The 20,656-nt window shown below is 43.7% G+C and overlaps 1 protein-coding gene across 10 annotated transcripts in view; it reads left to right on the forward strand.

Moving 5' to 3' along the window:
* Positions 1-1,163: 1,163 nt before the first annotated feature.
* The window catches only part of LMO7 (LIM domain 7), a 142,227-nt gene continuing 122,734 nt past the window's right edge, over positions 1,164-20,656 (forward strand). For 3 of the 10 annotated variants that reach the window (XM_069970624.1, XM_069970627.1, XM_069970629.1), the window contains exons 1-2: positions 1,164-1,281; positions 9,804-9,878. In XM_069970624.1, coding sequence (XP_069826725.1) covers positions 9,810-9,878 — 69 coding nt within the window. In that variant the 5' untranslated portion in view covers positions 1,164-1,281; positions 9,804-9,809. Of the gene's footprint in view, positions 1,282-4,596; positions 4,681-9,803; positions 9,879-20,656 lie in introns of all 10 variants that reach the window. The other 7 variants (XM_069970626.1, XM_069970628.1, XM_069970632.1 and 4 more) reach the window with 4 other exon arrangements.

Here is a 20,656-nt window from a genome sequence, read left to right on the forward strand (position 1 = left end):
GCTGTAACGTCACGACCCTGGATGAGTGATTGCCTGCCCAGCCAATCAGTGACCTGGGTGGGACACCTCCGCAGTCACTGACTGGCTGAGCGTTGCTGCTGCAGGAGGCGGTATGTGAACCTTTCCTGCAGGAGATGACAGCTGATGGCGATGAACGGGACCCTGAGCGGGAAAAGTGGAAGCACGAGGAGGGGTGAATTCACTTGGTTTTTTCTCACCTCCCCACCTGCCTGCTGTTTTTTTTACTGTTCATGGGACTTCATCTTTAACATTTGCTCTTCCACTGCTGGTGTTGCCTGAAAATACCAACCAGCATACTATGAGGGCAAAGTTATCAAAGGAAAAAGTTGTACTTTTTGGCGTAAAATGGGCAGATGCAAAAACATTTATTCGCAAATGCCCGTTTTTCATAAATATTCGCAACTGGCTATTTGACGCCAGCTTCGCAGGGGGGTGAGCGCACGGGGGGCGTGGACTCTGGGTCCGCTTCATTTATCATTTTTCTTGCCCAAAAATGATAAGGAAACCTACGCCAGTTCTGAACTGGTGCGAACAGGATTTATGTACAGGCAGTCCGCCCCTACATAGAGCTGCAGTGAACATAGCCTAAGGCTTCATACACACGTGCAGGTTCTGTTGCAGTATTTTGAGCCATAGCTAGATCCAAGAGGAATAAGAAACATAAAATGCTTCTTCTATGCATCTTCTTCTTGCTGGCTCCAACTATGGCTTTGGCTCCAGATCCTGCCTGTGTGTATGGAGCCTACACTATAATGTGCACAGGTCCCTAGAAGCTGATAGGACTTGCAGAGGCAGAGCTCCTGATGGTGCGGTAATATGACCACTGCTCCATGAGAACAGCGTCCTATCACATCAGTCAGCATCTCCCTGCACACACAATTCACTGCCCTAGAATGTAACTCCGCTCCGCTACTTCATGCACATGTCACTCAGCCCCGTTTAGGCTATGTTCATACATAGCGTTTAACTAGCGTTATTTTGTAGAGAATTGCGCTATAGTAAACATAGCCTCAATGAGATACCACAGCAATGGGAAACGGGCTTCAGCTGGAAGTAGAACCCGCTAGTGGGCGGAGCTAGAGGCAAGAGGGGCGGAGGGTGTGGCCGGAGCCCGGTGGGAGAAGCTGTGGGGGAGGGGGAGCGGTTTCCTTGCTCACCTGCAGCTGGGACACAGAGTGACTTTGTGTGGAGACGACGCGTTACTTGTGCTGGGACTGCAGCGTGTGACTGATCCTCCGCGTTGTGACGGCGCCTGCACAGGTGAGGGGGGCTGCCCGGGACTGGTGAGGGGGGCTGCCCGGGACTGGTGAGGGGGGCTGCCCGGGACTGGAGAGGGGGGCTGCCCGGGACTGGAGAGGGGGGCTGCCCGGGACTGGTGAGGGGGGCTGCTCGGGACTGGTGAGGGGGGCTGCCCGGGACTGGTGAGGGGGGCTGCCCGGGACTGGTGAGGGGGGCTGCCCGGGACTGGTGAGGGGGGCTGCCCGGGACTGGTGAGGGGGGCTGCTCGGGACTGGTGAGGGGGGCTGCCCGGGACTGGAGAGGGGGGCTGCCCGGGACTGGAGAGGGGGGCTGCCCGGGACTGGTGAGGGGGGCTGCTCGGGACTGGTGAGGGGGGCTGCCCGGGACTGGTGAGGGGGGCTGCCCGGGACTGGTGAGGGGGGCTGCCCGGGACTGGTGAGGGGGGCTGCCCGGGACTGGTGAGGGGGGCTGCCCGGGACTGGTGAGGGGGGCTGCCCGGGACTGGTGAGGGGGGCTGCCCGGGACTGGTGAGGGGGGCTGCCCGGGACTGGTGAGGGGGGCTGCCCGGGACTGGTGAGGGGGGCTGCCCGGGACTGGTGAGGGGGGCTGCCCGGGACTGGTGAGGGGGGCTGCCCGGGACTGGTGAGGGGGGCTGCCCGGGACTGGTGAGGGGGGCTGCTCGGGACTGGTGAGGGGGGCTGCTCGGGACTGGTGAGGGGGGCTGCTCGGGACTGGTGAGGGGGGCTCCGGGACTGGTGAGGGGGGGAAGCTCCTGCTGCGGCCAGGGACAGTCCTGACTGTGTGAGGTGTCACGTCCGGCTGGTACACTGTTCGCCAGGACCATAGTGATGTAGCAGAGCTGTGTCACAGACATAACATGGGCTCGGGTGGCTGCACTAACGTTCGCAGCTACAGCGTTGTGTGTACAAGAGTTAGCAGAGCGAAGTTTGTCAGATGTTTGGAGCCGAGCTGTCACATTGCCGAGTCATCACGTAACATGTTATCATCCTAATGTATCAGCCTCTCGTCTCTGCTCTTCTACATATGCACTGCCGGCCATTCACTTTATGGGGGTTACTATTTGTGGTGGGCTTCATCAGGGGTGTCATGCATCTGTTTATCCCCCCCCGCCCATTAGAAATATATGAGACAGAGCCGAACACTCACTATAGGCAGCTGGAGAGAAGTTCCCCTCTAATAGTATGTCTTGTGAGTGTAATATTGGTGAGCTCTGCTACATGAGTGTGGCTGTAGTGCCTAGCTGCAGCATTGGCAGATATGATCACCAGGTGGGAGGCAGGCATCTAGCTGGCACTTCGTTATTCAGGACGGCAGAGCTGGCCTTCTCCTGGGATTTGGAGGATCCCACTGTTATACATGTATAATGCTGTGCGTTGTATGGAGGCGCCTTGTTTGAGCTTCTGTGTGTTCTGCCAGATAGGAGTTTACTTTGTGGTCGCTCTGAAATGTTGGCGTTGGTTGTGAGACTGGTATAAAGTAGATGATCCAAAATATTTGTATTTCTCCCTGCTGCCTCCGCAGTTATATTTCTCATTCTTTCTATGCTTCACTCCTGTTAGTGTTAAAGGGAACCTGTCACCATAAACAGATGACTTGTGGGCAAACATGAAAATGCTCTCATTTATAGCGCTCAGAATTCTGGATTTAGGAGTCCAGTGTTACTGCTGGTTGCTTATTATGTACACTTATATAGGGAACTTTGCCGATCATTAGGACCGACCACTGGACTCCTAAACCCAGAATAGGTAGAGATTTAAATGAACAGATCACATTCTACTTCGGAGTAGAGTAGATTATGTAGAATTTCAGTTCAGCTTCAAGCCAGTTAAGTCCCATTCATATCACATTTTGGGCTATGTCGCCTTATGCTGCATTTACACAAAGCGATAATTTGCCCAATCGATCGTTTAACGATTTTGAAGCAACAATTTGGGTTTTATAACGATTAGTGTTTAGACAAATAACTCGTTAGAAATATCATTAGAAAATTCGTAAGAATAATCGTTATTGCGATTGTTTTTAAGATTGCTTAAGCCCATCTTTTACATAGGGTGAATCTTTGAAAGACTGTTTACACAAAGAGATCTGCGAATTTTTAGCCAACGACGATTGAGAACATGTTGAAAGATCAAAATGAACGATTTCTCACTTGTCCCTTGATCGTTTGCTGTGTTTACACGGAACAATTATTGCTCAAATGCCATCGTTATGGTGAAAATTCGAACGATAATCGTTCTGTGTAAACGCAGCAGTACTCTCCGGGATACCACAGCTAACTGCAATGCCCCAGTGTAACTCTATGGAGCCTGTCTTTTGCAACAAATTGTATCAAGCAGCCAGCTGTGCTCTTCTGGCTGTATGTAGACCCCAACTAATCAAATCTTTGGACAAGTTTATGGGATGTTTGAGTTTTTTGAACTGACAGTATGCCTTAATTGACCAAAGTTAGGGTGCGTTCGCACTGCGGAAATTCCCAGCGGAATCCCCGCAGTGGACTCCTTTCAGAATGCCATTTGCCTCACTGTCTCAATGTAATATATAGGGGGCCTCCACTCTCCGCGGCTCTCCTCTTATTGAATTGACATGTCAATTCTTTGAGCTGAGGTGCCCTATGCATAAAATTGAGACAGTGAGGCAGGCGGGATTCTGAGCAGAGCCCACGATGGGGATCCCGTTTGAAATTTCCACCATTTTTCACAGTGTGAACGTACCCTCATAGTGGACTTTGTTTATGAAGTGGACATATATAGTTGCTGGTAGACTTTATTTAATATGCTAAAGTCTGAGTGTGCAATAGGTACCCCTTGCTGTACATCAGTATACCTATATGTAGGTATTCCACCATATACTGTACCAGGAGGTAGCCCCAAAAACATGATTTGAAAAGTTTTGCTGAGATTAGATACGTGTCATTCAGCCATTGCAATGACTGCACTTTGCATGTTTAATAAAGGGGAATCCATTTTTTACTACTTATTACTTTCCCACAGTGTAAATAGAAAAAAAATATAGTCCATTCGCAGGTAGAGGAGTTGCTGCAGATTGGACATCAAATCCACCACAGATCCTGTACCTGTGAATAGAGCCTTAGGCTACATCCATGTTCCCATTTTTTTCAGGACCGTATATTATGTTTGTAACCTTGATCCACAATCTGCAAAAAATACATCTGAAGGACTACATTCACACATCCTTGAATTTTTCAGGACCATATATTATGTTTGCAATTTTCAGGTCTCATTCACATGTCTGTAGTGACACAGGGCCAATAAATTTCAATGCCCAGTTCACTGGATTTCTCCTGTTTTCAAATAGATTTTTGTGACACACGGTGTCGCAGAAAAATGAAATGAAACCGCCCTCAACTGGTGCCCAAAGAAGCAGCTCATCCTGGTGCAGGTAAAGAGCAGTACAGGACATGTAGTATCACACTGTACTATAGAGGAGATACTAGGTACACACAGCAGTACAGGACAAGTAGTATCACTTATATTGTAGAGAGGTGCTACTAGACAGCCAATCACTGCGTGCACCTCACGAATACTGGGATTTTACAAGTAAAATGGCCACTTAAATTGGTCAGTCATCTACATATTCACATTTGCCAAAGGTCTTGACTTTAACATTGTATGTTGAGTCTGGTCTCAAGCTACAATGGTCCAAAAAGGAACATTGTATGTTGAAAATATTGTATCCCAAGGCCATTGTAAGTTGAAGGATGACTGTATATGTACATATATAAAAAAAAGAAAACTACCATACTGTAAATGTAATTCTTAGGGTACGTTAACACGTACCGGTCCGCAGCAGATTTCAGGATGCAAGTTTGCAGCAAAATAATTTGCGGATCCTGTATTGTCAACGTGAATGGGTCCTGGCCCCTTTAACCCTGTCGCCCGCAGCTTGCAGCCCCAGCCCCTTTAACCCTGCCGCCCCCTCGCAGCCCCGGCCCCAAGCCTACATTACCTGCTTGTCGCTGCGGCTGTGTGAGGCTCCCGGCTCCTCTTCATCAATTAAGTGCTGCCGTGTACTGATTGGCTGAAGGAGAGCGAAGAGAGCTGGGAGCTTCACACAGCCGCAGCGCCGAGCAGGTAATGCATGCTCGGGGCTGCTGGCCGGCCGGCGGGGTTAGAGGGGCCGGGGCTGCGGCCGGCCGGCGAAGACTGGGTTTAAAGGGGCCATGGGACCCATTCACGTTCACAATACAGGATCCACAGCAGATTTCACTGCAAACTCGCAGTGTAAATCTGCTGTGGATCCGGTACGTCTGAACGGACCCTTATACTTTATATACAATTAGGGAATAAGAAGATAACGGAAGCATAATACTAAGATATAGTAAACAGGACCTGATACAACATAATTAAAAAAACAACAACAATGCACTATATTAGTGTTCAAAAATTCAACAAATTCAATAAATCTGAAAATATATCATATATAATTGTACCAAAGAAGAACAACACATCCCATAATGTAGCCAAAATGATAATAAAAAAATAGTACTCCAACTGTATAAACAAGGGTAACTAATGAATGAAACAATGTAACTGTAACAAAGACTGAATATTAACCCACCATGGCAAATGTTAATCTAACAGACCCGCAGCAATGACAAACCATAACCAGCCTGGAGACTGTTTCTGAAAGAAAGCAACGGAAAATGAAAATGGCGACATATGGAAAAAGCAAACAGGGCAGCAGTCTACCTTCACCAAGCTTAGGCCTTATTCAAACATCCCTTAATCTACGGATCCGTATTTCCGTATTCGAGTTTGTGGGTTCTCTCATAGAAATCAATTGGATCCGCTTTTTTCTACAGATTGTTACATTTTAGCATCCATATTTCTGTAAACAAATAAGGATGTGTCATTAGTCACATGTTGAAAGGTTGTGTTTCTAAAAAACAGATTCACAGAAATAACGATGCACTACAGATGCCCACACTGTACAGGTGGATAAGTGGGAGGAATCTACGAACATCAAAAAAATACTGAAGTTGTGCGTAAGGCCTTATTCTTTGTATTACATGTGTAATACAGGACTATACATATGAAGCTGCTGCTAACATTAGGCGTCTTGGAAAATTCTATGGGCCTATAGCATTATAATGAGAACTCAGGAGATATATGGAACTTGGTAGCACTTGGATTTGCACTGTAAAATGAAAAAATGCATCTGGGTATTTAAAGAGTCACTGTCGTATTTTTTTTTTTTGCAGAAATCAATAGTCCAGGCGATTTTAAGAAACTTTGTAATTGGGTTTATTAGCCAAATCTGCCATTATCTGCATGTAAAAAGCCTTTTCCCAGGTCCCCCCCTCCTTCCTCTTTTTCATCCACTCTGAAAAATCTGAAAATTGTGACTTGTTGCAGGAGTCGTACCCTGTCTGCTCTAGGGAGAGGGGAGGGGGGAGGAGGAAGGAGGGAGTTAGCCGGCAGCAGAAAGCAGATAACAGAGGATTACAGGCAGGGAGCTGGGTGACAGCTGTAATCCGAGCTCAGACAGGTCACTGGTGATGGTCAGTAGAGATATCCCGTGAGGGATTTGTAGATTAACTCTTTGTTGTCCTGTTTTGGTCTTTTCTTTAGCTCTCTCCATAGGAGAACAATGAAGACAGGGGGGAGAGCTTCAAACTGCTTTTTCATGATAAAAATGCATTTTTCGGATAATAAACCCAATTACAAAGTTTCTTAAAATCGCCTGGACTATTGATTTCTGCAAAAAAAAATTCACGACAGTGACACTTTAAAGCTAATGTACCATCAGGTGACATGTGGAGTGTGAGAACTGGGTGACGTTTAAAAAAAAAAAAAAGAGCACCCTAACACCGTGATTCCTTGCGCAGATGCCGATCAGCTAATGTAAAAAAAAGTTGTACATTCACTTTAAGAACTGGGTGCAAAAAATGGCAGTAGCAGAAGAGAAAATATGACTAAAACTTTGTGTTCCTATTGCTTACTGTGAGTAAAACATATATGTGTGGCCAGGTATTAAGCTTTAGTATAGATTAGTGTGTACGCCAGGCTCTATGGAGGTGACGTGCAGCTGCTCCCCCCCTCCAGAGGAATGACATGCATGTTGATGGGTGATCTAGGGGTGATAATGTCAGGCTGAAGAGCACTTCACTACAGGGTTCAGGGCAAGAGACTGTAAAGGTTATTGTGCTCCGAGAATTGGGGTCATGTCTAATTGCTTAGTTATTAGTGTGGGTTATGGTGTGTTTACACAGGCAGATTTATCTGACAGATTTTGGAAGCCAAAGCCAGGAACATACCATAAACAGGGAACGGGTCATAAAGGAAAGACTGAGATTTCTTCTCTTTTCAAATCCATTCCTGGCTTTGGCTTCCAAAATCTGTCAGATAAATCTGCCTGTGTGAACGCACCATTATGTGCCTGAGTGAGTGTGCCCTTTCATGCTCCTATCATTGCACTTTTTACTGTCATGAAGCATTCCGTATTTATGCTATAGCTGTTCATGAAATGTAAATTCACTACTTTAGTAACTGGCCAGTCTTATAGGGTTTATTGTGCTTGAAAAAGTGTGGCATGTTTATCAAGCCCCCAACCAATTTCCTCAGTAAGCGTGCCATGTAAATGAAACACTGGTGAGTTTGGTGCACACCACTCTGCACCTATGTACAGTGCTAGTATGGTGCACTATGCCGGCATTATCACATATGCCCTGTTTTTCTTATCACTGCTTACTGTTTAAATAGTTGAGATCTTAAGACTAAACACCTCGCAAGACCTAATACTAAACAGCTGAAGGTTCCCTGCAAAATATTTACACTAGGCAAACTTCTACACAAATACCTCTCCTACCCTAAAGGTATATTCACATCGCTTTGGTCACACAACAATTCTCTGTAAAGGGATTCAGTCACTCCAAAAATTCCTATAATGCTGACGAAAGGGGCTGCTACATCACCCAGCACACTTCCCAAACATATTCATATAGCCTGCGTCCCTGCCAGGTGTAGCCAGCACATTAAAATGTATAAAGTCCAGCATTCTATGAGGCCCAACTATTCATCTGGGTGTCTTCCTTTTGTAAAGTAGTCACGGTGACCGGACCTGTCAGTGATGTAATCACACCCCTATGGGCAGGATTTAAAGCGACTCTGTACCCACAATCTGACACTCCCCAAACCACTTGTACCTTCGGATAGCTGCTTTTACTCAAAGATCTGTCCTGGGGTCCGTTCGGCAGGTGATGCAGTTATTGTCATAAAAAAACAACTTTTGAACTTGCAGCCCGTGCCAAACGGGAGTATCTGTGCCCTAACTTTGCACCACCCCTCCTTCCCTCCTCCCCACCTTCTTCATCATTAGGAATGCCACTGGAACATTTTCTCCATGCTGAACACTGCACAGCTGCCTAACGATCCAGCCCATGTGCCGCGCTGCTACAGGTGGGGTATAGGAGACAATCTGCCTGGAGCATTCCTAATGATGAGGAGGATGGTGAGGAGGGACAGAGGGGTGGTGCAAAGTTAGGGCACAGATACACCTGTTTGGCACGGGGCTGCAAGTTTAAATGTGGTTTTTTAGCACAATAACTGCATCACCTGCCGAACAGAACCCAGGACAGATCTTTGATTAAAAGCAGCTATCTAAAGGTTTGGGGGGTCAGATTGTGGGTACAGAGTCGCTTTAAGCGCTGTAATCTTCATGATGTCACTGCTCAGTGATGCAAAGGCTGAAAGGAAGACGCCCAGATGTCTAAATAAATAGAGCGCTGGACTTTATAAATGTAACTTTGCTGTTTATACAGGACAGGAAAGCAAGCTATTTGAATGGTTGGGAAGTGTTTTGGGTGATGTAGCAGAACCTTTCCCTAGCGTTATGGGCATTATTTGGGTGGAGCCCCAGCAAAGTGCTTTGGTTTTTTAACGATTTTGCAAAAAAAGTGTCAATTCGCCACAGTTTTATTGTGATTTGTTGTAAAAAATGGCTGCTGTTAGACATCACAATGTAAAGCTACTCACAGGTCCCATCCTCACATACCTAAGAACACATAAAGCCAAAACCACATCCCCATTTGTTTACTAATTGTCACGCAACGTAGGCCAGCTATTGGTGAATGCATGGGCGCATGGTTTGGGTGGCATGCTTCCCTGTATGTGTTTTCCCCTCAAAATGATGACCGTCCATAAATACTACTGAAAAAAACATTGTGTGAACATAGAATTTAGGTAAAAGTACACAAGGCAAAACCGATTCCGATTAATGGAAGTGGCTGTGGGGTGAGGAAGGTAATTAGATTTTTTTTTTTTAAATGTTTTAACTCCCAGGTTGAGATTACACAAACATAAACTTACATCTGAGAATACCCCATGTTCCTTCCATAGTGGTAAGCCAAATGCTTGTTTGGGCAACAGCTATTTGCCCCTAGCTGAGCACGCATGTGTTCTCAGAGTATATTAGAAATATCAGGACTTCATTATAAAAGCATTAGAACTAAAGCTCGGTCACCACTTGTTATATTCTGTTCTGAACCTTTCTCTGTTCCTTAGATTGCCATGGAGTGGAATGAAAACACAGAAGTGTCCTGCGATTTAGCATTTTCTGAAGCACAAAGATGGATTGAGGTAAGACTCTTAATGCTAAGTCTATGGGCCTTCAGAGCGCATTGCACGACATTGCGTGGTTACACGCTGCTGCTCTCTGTCAGGGAATGAGCCACCCTGCACAATTGTATGACAGCTTGGTAAACCTATACATGTATCATAGTGCAGGAATGAAGGCATTTGTTAGCTTTCTAGGCCCAGCCATACAATGTAAACAATTTCCAGGATCCTATACTGAAAAAGGAAAGGAGGCTGTGAAGTTTACATGTCTGGCGGGTTTACTCAGCTACTGAAGAATTTATCTATAGACAAAGAAATGTGGGATGGGGCTGAGAATGGAAATCCAATTTCCAGCTAAATAGTAAAGGCAGTGGGCAGGTATTCAGCTTTTATATGGGAGTTTCATGTGCTGAATAGAAGCTTGTTTTTCCCGTTTTATTCTGTAGCATCTCAATAGATGGGCTTTTATAATAGATTATAATGCTTTTGTTCTTGCATTTCTTTATCCCTTCTGTAGGTCACTGCTGGTATATAGTAACCTGAGGGTTAGTTGCTTGAGAATAAAAGTAAAGTTAGAATCTCACACATTCAGGACTCTGAGGTGCTGGATTGTTTGATTTTCCTGACAATTTTGTGTTGTCCCTGCAAACATGGGTTTTGCACATGACACAGCACGCGTCCCTACTTTTTCAGTTTACAAAGCTCATGCTTAGTAGATACGACAGGGCAACTATTTTCTGCCATCTTCTAGTTAGACTAATTCTGATGGAGCTGTTGGTGGAAGCCTCCAGCCATTTCTTTCCTAGACAGTAGTGTCATACTTGATTGGGATATCCAGAGCCCAGTAGGAGGAAGATGCTGACTGTTTTTATTAACCCCCTTTTTTTTTTTTTTTTTTTTTTTTTTTTTTTTTTTTTTTTTTTATAAATAGTCATCATTCTAGGCCATACTCAGCAATGATATTATTCCCTTTGGTAATTAAATGTGTATTCTTCTGAATAAAAATATTTTCTACAGTTCGTTGATACAATTATATCTTCTTTATATAAAATACAATTTTTTTTTCTATTTAACATTTATTTATTGACTGGCAGCAGTAAGGGGCGTCATGGCCCCTCTTCTGCCACCAATGGTTGTGTCAGGAACCTCAGGATTGCACAAGCCCTGGTCCCACCACAGTTAAGGATGTATTACATGGCACGATAATGAGGGGGAAGCGGGCGGGCGGTCAGGTCAGCGCTAGCTTCCCCCTTGTTCCCAACTCACTGCCTGTGCTATTGAACGCTTAGACAGTGAGCAGGGAGTAGCCAAGGAGCTGCCTGGATGATTATTTGGTTGAGAAGATGCAGGTGCACAGAGTTTCCCGACTGGAACCGTCTGGGACAGGGAACCCTCTATATCAGCTAGGCACAGATGTATTTGCATGTATAGTAATCGTGTATAGGAAGATACAAAGACTAAATGCGTTGCTTGGTAATACATTTTTTTGCTGACTTATGTGGTGGTGTTTTAGTACTGTCTGTAGCTTCCTATACATGTGAAAATGTCTGCACCTGCCTTGTATAGAGGGTTTCCTGTCCCAGACAATTGCAGCTGGAAAATTCTATGCACCTAATGCTAATCTGCATTAGAATAGACATAAGGGGAGGCTCAGTATCACTACCACTAGTGAAATGTAACGATGCTGGCACTACAGTTTGCAGCACAGCCTTTGGTGGCAGCAGAGGAGCAGTCTCATCCCTTATTGCTGCCAGTCAATGTATAAATGTAAAAAAAAAAAGTTTCCTTTGCAATGACTCTTCATTCTGGCTACAGAGTGGTATGGATCAGTAGAGGATTTGGGTACAAGGATATAGGGGTCAATCATGAGGAAATGTATACAGACCTACTTAATGCTTCTCAATACTTTTATCTTAAGATGAATTAATTTGAAGCCACTATGAATAGACCAAGAACAAGTGAATTCCTTTACCGATAGATGCCTCATAAATGCTTGTTACTGCTTGATCTTCTAGTCTTGTAAAAGAAATCCAGGTTATCTGGCAGTTCTTTGCGGATCTGTAACATTTATTGAGTAACTGATGTTCGATATAAAGAATTTTACTGTGGTTGTTTGATATATGACCTATAGAAATAAAATCTTTTATTGCTCCCTAAGAATGTAGTTGGTAATTGTACGAGGACTAAAGGTTGACAGGTCTCCGCTGGGGGGAGAGAGAATTATCGAATGTTTTACATAACAGTCTTCACCTCTAAGGTCCCCTGTCAGGTGCTCCTGTGCTCCCTAGATGGTCATTGTTCACAGGTGGTAAGAGATTCCCTAGAGGACAGTACAATTAGGATGCAGTTATTTTTACAGGGAACATACGTAACTGTGTGTGTGTGTGTGTGTGTTTGTGTGTGTGTGTGTGTATATATATATATATATATATATATATATATATATATATATATATATATATATATATATATATATATATAATAATTTGTCATTATTATATTGAGTGGCAAGAGTAATGGTGCGTTTACACAGAGAGATGTATCTGACAGATCTTTGAAGCCAAAACCAGGAACAGACTATAAACAGAGAACAGGTCATAAAGGAAAGACTGAGATTTTTCCTCTTTTCAAATCCATTCCTGGCTTTGGCTTTAAAAATCTGTCAGATAAATCTGTGTAAACGCACCCTAAGCGCTGCAGCATGTAGCAGAGCGAGCAGTGCTTGACCACTATCCCTGCCAGGGTGCCTCGTCTGCAGCGCTACTGACCTCTTATCCAACTGTAATGTCCATTCTAATGCTAACATAGGTTAGAACAGACATCAGGGGAGGCTCAGTTTTATTGGCTTATAATTAAAAGTTAGGTTTTAGCGTGTTTTTTTTTTTTTTCCTGTTAATAAGTTTAGATTTCTACACACGCATGCAATATTTGATGGACTGTGACTGAGATTTATGAAAAATGATTGCTCTGTGATCATCATGATGTTACAGTCACTCTTGTGTAATGTGTCCCGATTCACATAAATATATTAGTATAATACAGTAAACCATGTTTGGTTGCTGCTGACATGCTCAATATACAGTAAATGTGAACAGAGGAAGTAGCCTCTTAGGCCAGGCCAGAAATGCTGGACTATTAGAACATGCAGTGGGATGTGGCATTCTTGGGTTGGGTGAGACACTTGGAAGGATTGGTTGGACAGCAGGGCAGGCGCTGTGTGCGCAATGATTCATTCCTTTATTTATCATGTGCTGGTCATTCCTGGTGACAGAGCCTTACATGCCAGCATATGTCACCATACTGAAATAACATTTTATGTGATTCATAAAACCACAAGAATTACATAAAAATATCCTTGTGACCCTGAGTAATATATGTGGCAGAATTTTTCCATAGATTAGGCTCTGATGAGAGCCGTCCTCTCATTTTCACAGGATGAGTTAGTCCTGTGAAACTACAAGTACTTTTTTTTTTTTTTTTTTTTTGCTGTTTGTGCGGCAGTAAAAGTGTCATGTTCATTCCATACCATGGGTCAGTGCCAATTTCCTGGTATTCAATACTTTCTGTTAAGTGGCGTAATAGTGCAGTTTAATGCTGGGTTTACACGGAACGATTATCGTGCAAATTTGCACGATAACGATCGAATTCGAACGATAATCATACGTGTAAACGCAGTGAACGATCGAACGACGAGCGAGAAATTGTTCATTTTGATCTTTTAACAGGTTCTTAAATCGTTGTTTGTCATTCGCAAAAAATTTGCCGATCGTTCCATGTAAACAGTCGTTCACGGATTTTTCCTATGTGCGAGATAGGCTTAAGCGATCGCAAAATGATCGGAAAACGAATTTTCTGCACGATATATCGTTCCATCTAAACGCTGATCGTTATAAAAGAAAAATCGTTACTTAGAAATCGTTAATCGTACGATTGGGCGAATTATCGCTCCGTGTAAACCCAGCATAATGCTACGTTTACATGGAACGATTATCGGGCGAATTTTCGCGATAACGATCGAATTCGAACGATAATCGTATGTGTAAACGCGGCGAACGATTGAAAAATCAGGCATTTTGATCTTTTAACATGTTCATAAATCATCGTTAGTCGATTGCAAAAAATTCGCCGAACGTTGCGTGTAAACAGTCGTCGCGCGATAGTCCGGCCCCCCGCTCATCCGCAGCCCCCTGCGCCAGCTCGATCGCCACCCCCGCCGCCGCTCCGATCGACCCCCCCCACGTCGCGACCATACGTTACCTGCTCTGCGTCGCAGGTCTTCGACATCCCCGGCTCCGCTCTTCAGTGCACTGATTGGCTGAAGAGGGGAGCCGGGAATTTCAAACGGCTCCTCTTCAGCCAATCAGTGCACTGAAGAGCGGAGTCGGAGATGTCGAACACCTGCGACGCGGAGCAGGTAACGTATGCTCGTGGCCGGGGGGGTAGGGCGATCGGATCGGCGGGGGTGGCGATTGGGGCGGCGCAGGGGGCTGCGGTTGACCGTGGGGCCGGGCTGCGGATGAGCAGGGGGGCGGGCTGCGGGCGCGCGATCGCAAATTGTTCTGTACGATATATCATACCGTCTAAACGCTGATCGTTATAAAAAAAACGTTCGTTAATCGTGAGATCGGGCCAATTATCGCTCTGTGTAAACTTAGCATAACAAAGTATAATGCAGAGACCACAGTGGGTGGCTAGCTGAGCGCCATCCCTGTTCTGTGTGCTTCCCCCTAGTGTCCCCTCCCCTGCCCGGTGCACACTCCACTCCCAGTGGCGCCAACTTGAAATAGCTGACACTTTGCGATTGCTTGTGCTGCGGCTGGCTATCATGTGTGATGCTGGGGGGGGGGAAGGAGTGCTGCGGGCTTTCATGTATGATGCTGCGGGGGGATGCGGCTGGCTATCGTGGTTGGCCGGCTATCATGTGTGCTATCCGGTGAGATGCGGCGGGGGGGGGTGTCCTCCTTCACTTCAGTGGACTGGGTTACAAGCGCTGACCCAGCCCATTGAAGAGACTGAGACACCTGATGCCGTCTCGGAGGGTGGGAGCCAGGAGCAGGGAGTGGAGACGGGTTGGACTGAGATATAATGATTCTATGCATTCGATGGGGGTGAATGCATCTAGATAACAGCAAAACTGTGCAAAATCCATAATAACTTTACATTGGAAAGATGGAAAGCTATGGGTAGGCAACGTATTAATGCAAAAATAATTTTGGGGGGAATACCCCTTTAATGTGTAGATGCCGCTGTCACAACTTGTCAGTGGCATTTAACCCCTCCTGAGCCACTCCATATGCAGCAGGAGTCTGCTGCTATATGTAACTTGCCCCCACTGCTAATGACCGCATCCCACAGGGAGCAGTCATTTAACAATTGCAGGGAACTCCAAGGAGGTATGCTGGGAGTTGTCATTGTGTCAGGAGGCTGCTGCTGCTGCACAACTGCAACTTCAGCGAAAACTCCCAGCATACCTCCTTGTGCACAAGGGGATATGCTGAGACGTAGAGGGGGATTAAAAAGTTTGTTAAAAATGTTTTAAAAAATTAATAAAATCATAATAAGTTCTAAAAATCCCCTCTTTTCACTTAAAAAAACAAACAAAAAAAAACACTGGCATCATTGCATGTGTAATTGTCTGAACTATAAAATATAACAAAAAAATTGATCAGAAAGTCACATAAAAATGTGGTTTATGGGGCATCGTATCCACAGTCTGGGTGTGGGGACGTTATATTTGTATTTTTAAGCATTTTTTTTATTTTTTTTTATTGAGTATTGAAATAAAAAAAGCTGGTATCAGTATCAAACTCTGGTATTGTGACAACCCTAGTCAGGATTATGGATGATCTTATTATACTAGTATTGTAATAGTCACAACTGTATATATTCTGAATTTGATGCCTCCATGAACAAACGAACGCAAAATGCGCCTTGGAGCACGCAGTGTACATCAAGTACCGTAACTTTGTTTGATTTTCTACCACAGCTTTGAACTTTTGCAATAGCATTAGAACAATTTTGCGGAGATAAGTTGGGGCCCTGTTTGATGTCTACTTTTGATTGTGTGTGTGTGTATATATAGCCATGTGATTCGGGTAATTTTGTGGTGGTTTTTACATTTTTGTGACAGAACTCCTTGTGTGCATAATTTGACTCCACTTTGTGTAATTTTAATGTGGTTGTGAATATAGAAAATTGTATTGTTTAAAGTGACTCTGTACCCACAATCTGACCACCCCCTCCCCAAACCGCGTGTACCTTCAGATAGCTGCTTTTAATACAAGATCTGTCCTGGGGTCCGTTCTGCAGATGATGCAGTTACCGTCCTAAAAAACTACTTTTAAACTTGCAGCCCTGTGCCCAACGGCTGGGGCTTAGAATGTCTATGCATTAGGCTGGCACAACCTCTCTGTCCCTCCTCCCCTATTCATCAGCTGTGTGAATACTGAACATGGGCTGGATCATTAAGGCACCTGTGCAATGTTCAGACAGGAGAAAATGTTCCAGTGGCATTCCTAATGATGAAGAGGATGGGGAGGAGAGACAGAGGGTTGGTGCAAAGTTAGCGCACAGATACTCTAAGCCCTGGCCGTTGGGCACGGGGCTGCAAGTTTAAAAGTTGTTTTTTAGGACAATAACTGCATCACCTGCTGAACAGACCCCAGGACAGATCTTGAATTAAAAGTAGCTATCTGAAGGTATAAGTGGTTTGGGGGGTCAGATTGTGGGTACAGAGTCTTTTTAAGTTATAGTAGTTGCCTCTTTTTGTGGGAAGTTATTTTTTTCTCCAAACTTATTTTTATTTGATAAAATCACATAACATCACCAGTCCAGCAGTATGAAAGTAGGATACGCGGGTCCAAGTATTACTAATACAATTCTTCAAGACCAACATGTAAAAACAGTTTAACATTTTATCCATGTATGATCTCTTATTATAAGGTTCATAAAGACTCAGAGATCTTGCATAGTAATATAGGTACGTACTAGGTGACATATATGTAGAGGAGAAATAACAAAACAATCTCCGAAAAAAAGAGAATTAACCAGTAACTAGTAGCAGCAGTGTAACCTTGATGTTTTCTTAGTATTCTAGCATACAAATAAAATCAGATGTAGTGGATAAAGTGAGCAATGAGAAATGCTATCTGCCTACTTAGCCTAAAGGTGCGTTTACACGTAACTATTATCGTGCGAATTTGCGCGATAACGATCGAATTCGAATGATCGTACGTGTAAACGCAGCGAACGATCAAACGACGAACGAGAAATCGTTCATTTTGATCTTTCAACATGTTATCAAATCATCGTTCGTCGTTCGCAAAAAATTCACAGATTGTTCCGTGTGAAAAGTCGTTCGCCGATTTAACCCATGTGTGAGGCTTAAACGATCGCCCGTACGATATATCGTACCGTCTAAACGCTGATCATTATGAAAAAAAAAATCGTTACTCCGACATCGTTAATCGTACGATCGGGCCAATTATAGTTTCGTGTAAACGCACCTTTAGATTGAAATTACTTCAAGGTGTTGGATGGAGATGTAGACAAATGTTTTTTTTTTTTTTTTATAAAAGTTACTCCGTAGTTCCCATAGGTTGAGATATTTTTCATGGGTTCCCATCTCCCAGCTGCACAGTTCTCTGACATGTGCGATTTCCTGGGGCAGGCTTGGTCTCTGTAGGAATATATGTATATCTTCTGATCATACTAGTGATTGTCCACAAAACAAGTATGCACATGTCCAAACATTGGGACAAGTACCACTACTTCAATGCCCACTATAAATGAACGACCCCTGAACTTTCTGCGAACACTGAAGCAAGTGTTCCGTCATCGTATTTAGTGCTTCTGTTAGTCAGGTGGGATGTCTGAGGGCTTGCAGCTAATCATTTACAGTTCTCTGACTTGAAAACCTCCAGGAATGACATTGCAACATCGGAAACCTGCCCCCCGCAGAGCTCCTGGATGCACATCTCAGCCTCAGACACATGCCATCCTTTATGTGCGTTACATACAAAATCACATGTTCTGGCTCTTTCACATTTACCAGCGCTGGATCAAACATTTAGAATTTTTTCATGATTAAACTTTCCCATGTACAGTCATGCTCTCAAAGCTACCCACTGGTTCTCCATAAAAATCCACATTAAATGCTGATTGTAAAGCTGAGAAATCAGGAAATAATTGACCTGTCACTATCTGGTCGTAACTTTGGAATGCTTTTACTTATCCAAATGATTCTGATATTTTTTTCCCCCATCCTTGACAGATCTAAGGCCATCTCACAGTGGGGGTACAAGGGGAGCCCCCTCCTACATAAATCCCCTAAATGCAGCAGTTGCTCTTTTGCATGTGGCCAAGATCAGAAAGGTCAACACGCTCTGATCCCGGGTGCTGTAGCACCTTCGTTTTACAGATGGCGTCCATGCTATCTAGTTAACGTAACTGTTGTGTATCCATAATACAGGCCATCAGTGTGGTGGTGGGGCTTTGTCCCTCTGAGGGGCTCATGATCAGCAGAACAAGTAGGCTTCAGTGTCGGCTAGACTGCCACAGTTTTCATTTAGCATCAGACAGCACTGTTGTAAGTGTAATCACATTGGGCCAGATTTATCAAGCTGCCTGAAACCAATATTGTCTGTCCGTTCTTACAACAAAACCGGACCTTTTTGGTTTTGAGCAGCTTCATAAATCTGGGCCATTGTTGCTGCAAGATTACATTGAGCACTGTGGCCTCTTTATTCTGCTGGGGGTCCTAGAGATCGGACAACCAGTAATCACATATTGATGGCCTATCTGAGGAAAATCCTCAGCGGATTACAGAACCTTTTAGTTTCTTTTATTAAAACTCTATTTTACAGGCTGGAGAGTAAGTGCCATATTACACTGAAAGATTATTGTGCGAAAAATCGTTTGAATTTAAACGATAATCACAACGATCGAAAAATTGCTTGTCTGTCGTTGATCGTTGGTTTAGATCTTAACCTAAAATTATCGTTTGCTAATCAGTCGCTGTAATTCCACATTCATTCGCTCAAGTTCCGCATTTGTTCACTAATCGTTCAGTGTAATTGCACATTGTCCATTCTTTTGCTGGGATCAAAAGGAATAAACGATCATAGGAATAAACGATCATAGTAACAATCGCAATAACGATATTAGTAACGATCTTAACTAATGACCATCTTTCTGTGTAATATGGTGAACGATTTCAGGTTAACGATAAATGATCTACTTTGCCATCGTTTATCGGTAGTTGTTAATCATTAAAAATCACTCTGTGTAATAGGACCCTAAATCTGCACAAGATCTTCAGCGGATTGACGTGTGTGGATTTTGAATTCTCTGCATGTCTGCTCTGTTTGCTGATCCACTGTGGATTTTCCCTATTGACCTTGGTAAAGGAGTCAAAATCTGCAATATCTAAAATGCATAGAGGGGATTTTACTAAGACCGGAATATCTCACACTGGGCTAAGTAACTCCCGCCCTGCATCTAATTCTTTCTGTAGATTTTTTATAAATATATGTATGTATAGGAGGTCCCTTATATAAATCTACTGCTGCACATGGAAATCGACATAAAGTTGATGTGGATCTCCTCTAATTTATGCCAGGCCACTGGAATAAATAGTTGTAACTCTGGTAGACTGTTGCGGCTATGCCCTTTTTATAGCAATCAACCAAAAGGTTGCAAATTTTTGCACATTCTTTTTTTTTTATTTATTTTTTTTATTACAGAGATGTGGCATGACGAACTTAAAAAAAAAAAAAAAAAAAAAAAAAGCTGCAGAACGGGCAAAAAGAAATGTTGTGTGAACATAGCCTAATAGAGTTTATGGAAAAAACTTATGTTAGCAGAAGACCCATTTTAAGTGTTTTTTTTTTTTTGTATCCTGAGATATAATTCTGTTTGTATAAAGGCTCTTGTGTATCTGAAAGGCATCTTGCCCTATATAGAGCAAGTCTTGTTGAATGGATTTGTGAAAATCCTATCTTGCTTTCACTGTCTTCGCTGCTTCATTCCATACAATTTTTCTAGATGATCAATTGTAAGATACTAATTTCAGCTTTTTTCTCTTTGTTCGATAAAGCATGAGAGCTCTTACTTCTCACGAGTTCACAATGCAGCAAGACCAACATGAAGCGATAATTGTAGTGTAATTCATCACCAAATAATAAAGCGTTCTTCACCTTTCAAGCCGAGGAGAAATAACACTAAACTGTACCTCCCCGGAGTGATAATTGTACATTGTGTTACTCTGTCCTTGCTGCTTTATTGTCCTGTCTGTGTGGTTATTGTTATAAAGGAGACGCATGCCTGTGAAATATTGTCGTCTTACTATTTCCTGAAAATACACTGAGCAGTCTAACACATATCGGATTAACATTGTGCAGCTAAAAGATGACGGGTTACAGAGATATAAGTCAGCTCCAATGCAGTGTCATACTAGACTTAGATGCTGAGATGGAGGGTCTTTAGGGTAGGCAATGTGTCAACCATTAGGGCTCTTAGAAACAGTTCATTTCCAGCCCAGTCCAGCAGGGTGCAGTGCACCTCACTAAATGCAGCGGTCGGATTGTTTCAGACGTCACTTGGCTTTGTTTGTAAGGAATGTTTTCAAGAGTTTTTAGAAGCCAAGTGAAATTCCAGAGCGTATGCAAAGAGGCAAAGTCCCAAGAGAATAGTGAACGCTTTGCAAGCAATGTAACTTGTCCATGGTGGTGTTGAGGAATCTGGGAAGTTGTGTTTTTGTGTGTTGTATGTTCTTTCCATTGGTGTAAATATTCCATCTT

The sequence above is a fragment of the Dendropsophus ebraccatus genome, chromosome 5, assembly GCF_027789765.1.
Source record: "Dendropsophus ebraccatus isolate aDenEbr1 chromosome 5, aDenEbr1.pat, whole genome shotgun sequence".
Classification (NCBI taxonomy): Eukaryota; Metazoa; Chordata; class Amphibia; order Anura; family Hylidae; genus Dendropsophus; species Dendropsophus ebraccatus.